At 35.3% G+C, this 12,153-nt stretch overlaps 1 protein-coding gene across 1 annotated transcript in view; it reads right to left on the bottom strand.

Annotated features, from left to right (window-relative positions):
• Positions 1-4,939, bottom strand: part of LOC117336382 (calcium uniporter protein, mitochondrial-like) — an 83,721-nt gene extending 78,782 nt beyond the window's left edge. The window contains exon 1 of the mRNA XM_033896890.1: positions 4,810-4,939. Within this exon, the coding sequence (XP_033752781.1) occupies positions 4,810-4,902 (93 nt within the window). The 5' untranslated portion in view covers positions 4,903-4,939. The remainder of the gene's footprint in view (positions 1-4,809) is intronic.
• Positions 4,940-12,153: the final 7,214 nt, after the last annotated feature.

Raw genomic sequence — 12,153 nt, 5'->3', positions numbered from 1 at the left:
AATGAAAATAGGAATAATACAGCACCCAAGAACTGCATTTACTCTGTATAATACAATTCCATTACAGTGCTCAGCAACTTATAAATTAAATTGTTTGAGGAATACTTCATAATAAATATTTTACCATTCATTTCTGCAGTATAAAACCCATTAGCCTAACCCCCACCCATTAAACACACAAGTTATGATGTACATGTATGCAACATCTTGCCGCCTTTCTGACATGTCTGTCACCTTTCCAATACTCCGGATACAATACACTGTGGGATATCGAGGTGTGCCGAGAAGGAATACCTCCAGGAACACCTCCAGGAACGTTCCTTACCTACTATATTTATAGATCTGTATACAAACGAGTAATGCAAAATTCTGACTTTTTTTTTTTTAAATAACGATAATTTTCTCCTTTTCATAATGGAATCATACAGGTTAGAACTTGTATGTTTATGAACTAGTATACAGTTTGGCCATTGATTGCTGCTGTCAGTAATTAATTCAAGGCTGCACAGACAAATCCATAGCATTGTTAGGATCATTACCGATCTGGTGTACATCCAAACAATATAATTGGGAGTGCAGTGGCAGTGGTGGTATTAGGCTGAGTACCAATGTATACACTACCTATAATCATACAGAACCTAGTATAACGAGCCCACTATTGTCACATGTAAACAACTATCGCTGGTGTGTGTTCGGCAAATAAAATTCAGCCACATAAATCGCCAAAATGAAGAGTATATATGTATGAAAAATATCATATTGATTGCCGTGAATTATTCCAATCGAAGCACAAGAATACTAATCCGATAATCTTTCCTCTCTGGAGAAGGACGAGATGCACAGCAGAGAATAGCGATGTTTATCAGCTAGTGTCCGCTTTATTATCAAATGAAGTATCTCTTCAGCTCTCATTACAACCAACGCCTTCCTAAGAAACCGACCCGCTATTCGTGACATCTCCAATTTGCAACAAATCTACATAAAATGAGACCCACTCTTTGTAAATCCATTTTCATTCTTCAGCAAAACAATGAATTAAATTTCCTCTTTCAGATCTAAACTAGAGGATCTGATGGAATGGAGCTGCATGTAAATAAATGCAAAACTGAATAATTGCATAATATGACCTTTGACACTTTAAAATTTACCAATATGACCACCAGCATACAAATTATGATTGGATTTTTTTAACATGTTGTACATATATATATATAACATAGTAACACAAATGACGAAGGAAGACAACTTTTTGACCTGTGCCCTGATCATGACCGGGCCTCGAACTCACGATCTATGGCACCCAATCGCCTAGCCAGAAATACCCACAGCTTATACCGCTGCACCGCATCGCTATTCTTAATAAAGAATGTTTCAATGGTGCAGTGATGGTCGGCCCGATACCCTGACATGATCATTGTGGAAGTCGTCTATAAGATGATATGAATACCTGGATCGCAATATATTTACATACATGGATACGAATTGTACATACGGTATATCATAAATATTTCTCTCGGTACAACTACGACAGGAAATTCAAATCTATATCTTTGGATCACCAACACACAGAGTATATGATACATTATGCTAATTGATAGATATATAACATAGTAACACAAACGACGAAGGAAGACAACTTTTTGATCACTTTTGAAAAGGAATTAAAAAAATATAGTCCAAGCTCGACAAATGTATTCCTACGCCGGACTTGATATAGTTCATTGAAAAATGACTCTAGTTAACTGTGGTAGGTTCATTGAGTCTGAATTGAGTGGAAATATAAATATTGTTCAGTGAATGATACAATATAATATCTTTAGCATGTCCACTTTCACCAGTTTGCATGTGGAAAGCTATATAAGACAACTGCTTTTAAGCAAAACACACTACCATCACTATATACTTGGCGTTGTGCCATGTTTCAGGTCACTGCCCAAGTATGTTGTATATATACTTTCCCTTTTTCACAATCAAGTTTTTATAGAGATGAATAGTACAAACAACAGTTTAGTTAATGTTGATTCCTAGTCGGTATATCATTATACAAATGTATATATATACATCTAGATATATCTATGATATGTGTCTTGATAAAGGGGCAGATTGCCTCGAAAATTCGACAATTTACTTTTCTGTACTGTCGTTATTACTACTTGACATATATATATCTAGATATATATATATAGATGTTGAAATATCTTGGCTGTACTACAGAAGGCTTCCTGTTTGGCAGTGTTTAAATTTCAATGAATACCCTGTACTTAATGTTATAGCTTACTTCATATCTAAACACATAAAATATCTATTAGTATATATATTTATCATCTTTTAGATTTGAAAGTGCTATACCTAGTACCTGGATTTATTCTTACAAGTTACAAGCAACATCAAATACCAGTGATACAACATCAAATACCAGTAATACACCGACTTTATTTTCTGACTATATGTTGGACTTCCAAATATCCTCAGTACCTTGTAACATTCACCCCCTCCATCAAACCCAATACCCCCCCCCCCCTACACCATTATTCCAAACCTTTAACTTTAATACAGAAACTTATTTGGAACAGCAACACTGATTTACTGTACATTTAGATCTGCTTACAGTTCTATATGTCAGAACCTTGTAAGATTCACACACACACCTTCATATGAGTTCTAGTATGTGTGGTACATTACAGTCAAATATTTGATAAAACTTCTTTTTTAAATCCATATAAGTTTCTCTAACTATACAGAAATAACTGAGCCATGCAACCAGGTGATCTGACAAGTGGGTGTCTGCTTGTTACGGTATTTGACCTTGACCCCTCAGATTACTGGATTACCCAAGGCATCTAGGTATAAATATGTTATAGTTACATCTACCAGGTATAGCCTAGAGACTTGAGTAAGTCTCATCAAGACACCATATCATATTGTAACGAATAATGATAGACAGAATGAGATACCAGTATATGCATGTCGGACAAAGACGAAGATAAGAGTAGGTGAAATGATGATCCAGTTATACAAGCTTTCATCAACTCATCTAATAACTATAATAAACATCTGTTCTATATTCACACAGGGTGAGAGAGTGTGTATAGCCATGGACTACATGATAGAAAGCTTATGGACGGTGTATTGACAGTGGCACATGTGTATTGGGTCTCTCCAGTCGTTTTAGTTTGTATGTGTGAGTACACTGTACACATTATACACAACCTTTAAGAAATGCTAGCAATTTTAAAATGTAAACAATCTTAGAAAATATTTACACTGATGAAACAATCTTTAAAAACATTTACACTGAAACTTATCGTAATTTTCATAAGAATTGTATATCATAAAATCAGTCAACAAAAGAACAAGAATGATGAAATTGAAATATGATACAATTTATATCATGATGGAGTTATATAAAATCTTTTGAAAATTGTTTTTCTTTCTTCGTCCTTTATAGAAATTACCTTTATCTCTTGAACTATGACAGCCACACCTCTCTCAAGCTTTAAGCTGAGTCTGACATGATAACGAACCAAGATACTGTATTACATCAGTTAATTATCTGATAAGACAGTCTTGGTATCGTCAGTCTTTATGCTCAAAGATGTGAATAATCACACAAACCATAAATTTCAATTTAACAATAATGCAAGAGTATGTTAAGAGCAAAACCTGTTTGCCTGTCTCATGTGAAGTGATATAATCTTTTATCAAAATGCAAATATGGAATTGTGACAAGAAGAATTGTCAAATCAAAATGACACTTGAGAAACCACAGCTATATGTCACAAGGATAAAGCAAGTATCAAAGAGACCAGTCAAGAACTGATAGGGAAGATCCCAAGATAAAATGAAAATGCAATATAAAACAAAGGGCAATAACTCTTTAAAAGATTGCGGAATCGAAATGGTGCTAAGGAATGCATAATTACATATCTTTATTCTAAATACTTAGACTGATATAGGTCAAAAACAGAGATAAGGAACCTCAAGACAAGACTACAATGTTTTGAAAAAACAAGGGGTGATAACTCTCAAAATTATGCCAAATTGAAGTGTTGTTCAAGGTACATGTACAACTAAGCATCATGTTTATAAAGTCTACCATATTTCAATTTGATTAGTCAAAAAGTGAGATATCCGCAGAAAAAAAATTAAAGAAGGACGAACTTATAATAATGCCATAACCATCATTCTCTCATGTCAATTCCTAACATTGATAATCAAGTCCCACCTGGGTCAATTACAATAGCTATACCAGTATGGGGTCTAATATTAGCCTACAAGCAAGTTAGAATCGTATTCACATTAATATTGTGTTAGCTAGAAAATCACATTAGACTTTGTATACATAGGGCTGAATCCCCATCATTTTAGCAAAATTCATATTCAATAAATAGTTACTATTAATCAAAAGCACTGGTCAATACGATGTATTAGTGAATACACAGGAGTATACCTTACACTGTAGCTGAATATGACTGACCTTACAAAAATGTACACTTGATCGGTGCAGCCTTACCTATCCAGTATTATGTCAAAGGAAATTTGGTGTAAACAGGGACTACGTGCATTTGCACCAACGCAGACATTAATCGAATGTTGTACACTACCTCACCGAATCCTGTCTGAACTTTTGATACTCCTTCACTAACTATTACACCCTGAGAAAGTCCAGAAACATGCGTACACAAGCTCCCATGTCAGATAGTGGGCAGGTCTTGTACTCGAGATAGCTATCACATGTAACTGTTTATCCAGGCATGCAGAAATACAACAACTGTCGGAATCATATTTTAACGTAGATATTACACGCACCTGATGTCTTGTTGGCACTTGACTAATTCTTGAAGACGGTAGACATTGGAAAAGTCCTCGCCTAACAACCATTGACAAACGAGGAGCCGCCATTTTCCAGCTCTCCGCTGCAGGCGGTGTGACTAAAACACTAAATCGGAGCCGGACGGATCAAAATCGAACAAGTGCTCGCTTTGGAATGCAGCGGGTAAAATACGATCGTCAATTGAAAATATTGATCGAGCATCAGTTTGTACTTATCGCTATTTAAACGACATTTCAGTCTATTTAAAATCAATTAGATTTAATGTTCTTATATTTCATTAAAACCTCTTCAAGACAGTATTTTTAAGTTGTTCAAAATGGCTAAAGCCATTTTTTGAACCCAAACACAAAGTCAAACCTGTTACTGAAGAAATCTTTTCATGGTTTATTTCAAAAATATAAACACTTTTAATGTGACTTGATAGGATTTAGACCACGGCACTCGAATCTACGGGTGTAAACTGTAGTAGTAGTGGGGTGGTCCCGCTTTCATCAATCCTTAACTTAAAATTTCCCATATATCTTACCCCTCAAACCGATGCTAAGATGGTAAGAACGTTATATGATGATGTTGACGTGATATTGGCTTACAAAAAGAGAGAGAATATATATTAATATATATATTAATTTTAATATCTTTGTTACGGAAGCTTCCTTAAATTCTGTTATGCGATCCTATGGAAAATTTTTAATTCAAGGTTTATTGATGAAACTGGCCCCTGATCCCTAGGAACTCAGAATTATACTGTGCTAGCCCAGATCATAGACTTTATTTTTCCTTCTTTGATATGTTTACAGTATCTTCTTCTTCTTCTTCTTCTTCTTCTTCTTCTTCTTCTTCTTCTTCTTCTTCTTCTTCTTCTTCTTCTTCTTCTTCTTCTTCGATAGTGTGTCCCCAATTGAAAAAAATAAATAAATAAAACTCAAGAAATCTAATAACTAATTTCAGGATTTTCATTTGCCAACTTTTTAATCTCTTCCTGATTCAATTTGGCACCAACTTTGAGTTTAAAATTCTTCATATGCATGCGCTGCTTTACAATAACTATAATGCAAAAATAAAGAGAAAAAAATATTTCGTTAAAATTTCCTTAGAAGTTGGATCCAATTAGTGTTTAAAGACTTTTATTTTGATTTACCACGGTAATGCAATACCTATATATACTGGTATGCTGGTAGTTTAATTAATAAAGACAATCCAACTTTTTTTGTAATGTGACCTACTTCTCACTTTGAAGGCTAATGGACAGATCTGAAAGATTAGTGTGACTGACGCGAGGGTTTGAACCCAAATCATTATACCAATCAACAGCTCATAAGGAACATCTTATCGATTGAAACAGTTATGGTGACTAGTTCTTACTTGATACGAAAGAAAGAAAGAAAGAAAGAAAATTGGTATGTTGTTTGTTTTAGTGTTACTACACATTAGCTAGGACAGAAAGAAAGAAAGAAAGAAAGAAAGAAAGAAAGAAAATTGGTATGTTGTTTGTTTTAGTGTTACTACACATTAGCTAGGACAGAAAGAAAGAAAGAAAGAAAGAAAGAAAGAAAATTGGTATGTTGTTTGTTTTAGTGTTACTACACATTAGCTAGGACAGAAAGAAAGAAAGAAAATTGGTATGCTGTTTGTTTAGTGTTACTACACATTAGCTAGGACAGGTCACGTCTGGAAATTGGGCGTATATAGGTGTTCTTTGTTTTAGCGTCACCATAATTGATTAAGCTATATAGAGTCTATAGAGAGGAGTGTCCACAGCTGATTGGGTCTCCACACTGTCACAAAACGCTCACGACTGGCTCCTTGCCGTTTTCGTCACATATTTAATATAAAACGTTTTAGCAAAGAACATCCAACGGACCCATTGAAAATAAAATCAGTACATTACTTGAATCGAAACTTGTGGATATCTCCTTATAATCAGATATTTTATTAACAAATTCATGTACCGGACATTTTTTTTCACATTTGAAATTTTAAATTTATCTTTTCAAGAAGCTAAGGACACACAAGTTACCTCCCTTACCATGATATTTTTTTTTCGATTGCGCGCCGTTTAACAAACTACATGTAAGTTAGATTTTATTACTTAAAGTATATATATATTATGAGTGATTGTTTTGATGTAGTAGATATTCAATAAGCAATATCTTTATTTTGTATATATTTTAAAGATATTAAAAAGTGAAAGATAATTCATTTAGATATTTATATCATTATTTCTTTTGCAGCGCTGCGGATACATTGTGTATCTATATAGAATCAAAGCGATAGATTTGTATCGGTACTAAAACGATACATATCAAAACTAAATTATATGAGATATTTTTAATAACAATGAAGATATTTCTATTTCTTTTATGTCAATCTTAATATTATGAAATACATCTCTAAGATATTTAAAGATGCCTCTAAACTCTTTGTATAGTCATTCAAAGGTATGAGTATTTTTTCGCCATGCTTCTTGGGAATAAAAGTTGATACTACTTAATTATCATAGGTCTATATATTACTTGGCATCCGATACACTTCCTACAAGCTGTCAGTCTTCACGCGCTTGTTTAGTCATACACTACAACTTAAATAGTTAATACAATACACAAATCTACCAATACATTACTGTTTTAAGGAAATGACAACAAGAAACCTACAAAGTCAATCATCGCTCATCATATAGCTTTCCACTGGTTTACACTGATGTCGAGTTAGTGCCATGGAACTGACAAATTGACGGTTGTCTTGAAGTTTGTTAGATTATACTATAAACACTCTCGCTATTTCCTGTTTTAGACAGATCTATAAAGGTTATATGTTCCACGTGTATGACTGAATCATTTTTGCAACGTTTCAAAAATTACACTGTCACTAAGAGAAATGTAGATAAACTGATTTTAATGTACAATCTTATGAAATTACTGAAATTTCGTGCAGTCAGTGTAACAAGGAGTTACGTGACAGTCTAGCCATATCGTTCTTCACTTGGAACGAACATATTTACTTAGTAATCATCAAACATCTTCAATCACACTCACTGTCACAATATTAGTTAATTGGCATCGTCCATAATAAGCAATTTAACCAATCAGAATCCCTGTCACGCTACATCGTAACCAACTACAACTGCTGTGACACTAGACCCTTACACCGGTACCGTAACCAATCAGAAATGGTATCTCACTCATTAACTCAATCTGTATACCATAATCAATCAGAATCACTATCACACTACAGGCGCTTGCATAGAAAAAAATCTCATTTTTTATATATGACAGTGGTATGTGTAATCTGTTAAGTACGTATTACACAGTACATATACCACTGATATAATTTTTTTTATTCTCATTTTCTATGCAAGCGCCTGTGTATCACACTACATCGTAAGCAAACACAACCGCTATACCCTTATACAAGTACCGTAACCAATCAGGATCGCTATTACCCTCCATCTTATAGTAACACCGTAACTACTCAGGATCGCTATCATACTCCATCTAACAACGTAACCAATCAGGATCGCTATCATACTCCATCTAACACCGTAACCAATCAGGATCGCTATCATACTCCAACTAACACCGTCACCAATCAGGATCGCTACCACAGTGTCCTATGCTCGGTTATAACCGGAACAAGGACGTTAAGCCCCATCAATCAATCAATCAATCAATCAATCAATCAATCAATCAATCAATCAATCAATCAATCAATCAATCAATCAATCAATCAATCGCTATCACACTCCATCTAACACCGTCACTAATCAGGATCGCTATCACACTCCATCTAACATCGTCAATAATCAGGATCGCTATCACACTCCATCTAACACCGTCACTAATCAGGATCGCTATCATATTCCATCTAACACCGTCACTAATCAGGATCGCTATCATACTCCAACTAACACTGTAACCAATCAGGATCGCTATCATACTCCAACTAACACTGTAACCAATCAGGATCGCTATCATACTCCAACTAACACTGTAACCAATCAGGATCGCTATCATACTCTAACTAACACTGTAAGCAATCAGGATCGCTATAATACTCCAACTAACACTGTAACCAATCAGGATCGCTATCATACTCCAACTAACACTGTAACCAATCAGGATCGCTATTATACTCCAACTAACACTGTAACCAATCAGGATCGCTATCATACTCCAACTAACACTGTAAGCAATCAGGATCGCTATCACACTCCAACTTACACCGTCACCAATCAGGATCGATATCACAGTGTCCTAGGCTCGGTTATAACCGGAACAAGGACATTAAGTCCCATCAATCAATCAATCAATCAATCGCTATCATACTCCATCTAACACCGTAACCAATCAGGATCGCTATCACACTCCATCTAACACCGTAACCAATCAGGATCGCTATCACACTCCATCTAACAACGTAACCAATCAGGATCGCTATCACACTCCATCTAACACCGTAACCAATCAGGATCGCTATCATTCCATCTAACACTGTAACCAATCACAATGTATGGCTGTTATACAATGTTTATAAGTTTGTGTACGTAATACGTCGTTGTAGTTAACGTAATAAAATGTATATAATTGTTGTTGATGGTGAAATACTACGTAGCAATGTCTCTCCTTGTTTTGGATGTTATACAATGTTAGATATCTTATATAATGTATGAAATATCTTATATAATGTATGAAATATCTTATATAATGTATGAAATATCTTATATAATGTATGAAATATCTTATATAATGTATGAAATATCTTATATAAATAAGATATCTAATAAAATATAGTAGATATCTCACAAACTTTAAATAAGATATCTTATAAACATAAACAACATCATATATTTACTTCATAAGATATCTTGCATCAACATATATATTATATCTATATTAGTATATATAATCAATAAGTTCTCATATATATCACAGCAATATGAATTTATTATTTCTTAACATATGAAGCGTCTATGTGATGTTGGGGTATATCATTCTATAAATCTACAATTCGAAAAACTGTGAATTAATCATCAATGCAACTTTTGTCTATGGGCGCCCTTTCATTCAGCTGTCAGTATGTATCTCAAACGTAACTAATGTGACTCTGCCACTGTATATACACCATATGTATTGTCTGTGATTTTGTATCGGTTCATTATATCTCCCTCCGTTCTTCAGTGTTTCGGCGCTGAACAGTTTAACCAGTAAACCGTTCAGTATGGACAGGATTTTTTTTAAACGTTAAAAGTTTTGTTGCTATTCATTGGAAATTTTCGAGAAGATTTATACAACAAACTTTATTTATTTTGAAACAATCGCGAAGCAAATTATATATCATTAATCATTCTGGTTGGTCCAGATGGAAAAACGCGAGTGGTCTTACGGGAAACCGGAAACCGAAATTCCCTTAGAAAATCCACGATATCGGGCAGGTAACCCCATACCTTTTCATGTACGATCGGGGAGATATTGTTTTAAAATTAAAAATGTATGCAAATTACTTACGCAGGGAACTGGACCAAGGACGCTCCCTTGTTGAATACCAAAATATTGTGTATTATGAATGGAATAGAGAGCATAAGGTCCCTATGCATGCTTGATTATAATGTCGCTACCAACAATAAAGTTTTTAACATTATCACATATAGCCTCGTTTGATTTCCCTCCCTCTTACCCTCTGACCCTCTGACCCTCCCCTTACCTTTTCTCTTCTTCCCTCCTATCTTTTCCCTTCCTTCTATGTTTTGCTCTCTCCTATCTCTTCCCTGCCTCCTATCTTTCCATCTCTCATATGTTCCCCTCCCTCATATCTTTTTCCTCCCTCCTATCTTTCCATATCTCATATTTTCCCCTCCCTCATATCTTTTTCCTCTCTCCTATCTTTCCATCTCTCATATATCCCCCCCTGATATCTTTCACCTCCCTCCTATCTTCCCATTGCTGATATCGGGGAGGGGGTGTGGTTGTTAGATCAGGAATCAAACACAAACTGTATTTAGCAATGGGAAGGAAATGGTAACTTGGCGATCGGTTGAACGTCAAGCAAAGAACAGTGCGCACCAGTCTTATGACTTTTCGGTTTGACTTGGATCATTAAACTTAATTGATGACCGAATGATAAACAGCATATGATAATTCTGTTTTAGTATCTTAAACACAGGAGAGAAAAAAAACCGGGAAAGGGCAGTGATAGAGGAAGAGAGAGAGAGAGAGAGAGAGAGAGAGAGAGAGAGAGAGAGAGAGAGAGAGAGAGAGAGAGAGAGAGAGAGAGAGAGAGAGAGAGAGAGAGAGAGAGAGAGAGAGAGTAGGATACTTGTAGGCGGAAAAAAATACGTTGTGAAAAGATAACGGGCAGGCAGATGACATTATGAATATCAAACAGGTATACTGAATGTACACGTACTTATATACTGAATGTACACGTACTTATATAAATCTGTCGCTACCAACAATAAAGTTTTTAACCTGATCACAAATAACCTCGTTTGATTGTATACGGCTTTCGTATGTAATATTTCTATACCATGATAGATGACTAAGCATTACATTTCTTAATCGCTCTATAGGCCCTTTTGAGGAAAGAAAGATGTATTCCCAAGTAAGATATCAAAATGACAGTCTGGAAGCAAAATGAAAGTAAAAATGTTGGTGCATATCACGGGGTTTGCACTTTAATTATATCTTACGGCGAGCAGTGGTTTTAACAGTATCATGCCCCGACCTGTGGCGCCATAGCGATAGTCTATTATGTATTCATGTCTAAGAGCCTAACTGCCTTCTTGGAGCATTTCACGCACTTCCCCTCTGCAGTGTGATTTAAATGTTGTGTTTTGCAATAAAAACACAAACCATTCTAAAATGTGATACTTGTCGTTTTCCGTTTCTTCCCTGTCCACATAGTGTTTTGTGTTTACTCTTGTTTGTCTTTCTATAGTTTCACGTCCTCATACGACCCTGGCCTGTTGTCAAGGAGATAAACCCAAATCAAACTTTAAATGTTTGTTTACATAGATCTGTCCAGGATATATCCCTGATCCGACTTGGTGTATTTAAACCTTGTTGTTTGGTTTGCGTGCAGACACAAGATCCGGCTGCACACGGGTAACGAACACGTCCTTCTGTACCTTTTTCTGAGATGGACATTTTGTATTTAAGCGGATACACGTTCGTGTTGGCATTACTTATTAAAGGGTAAATTCTATTGTCCGCCTCGTTCAAAAAGAAAGCTGTCAATTCAGTTGGACTGTTCGAAGACAAAAACTTCAAGCGTTGCAATAGGAGCAGCAAATTTCGGTACGGGTTGTCGTTACGCGTCGTCGAACA

Source organism: Pecten maximus, chromosome 1 (genome assembly GCF_902652985.1).
Source record: "Pecten maximus chromosome 1, xPecMax1.1, whole genome shotgun sequence".
Taxonomy (NCBI): Eukaryota; Metazoa; Mollusca; class Bivalvia; order Pectinida; family Pectinidae; genus Pecten; species Pecten maximus.
This window is presented reverse-complemented; position numbering and strand designations above follow the sequence as displayed.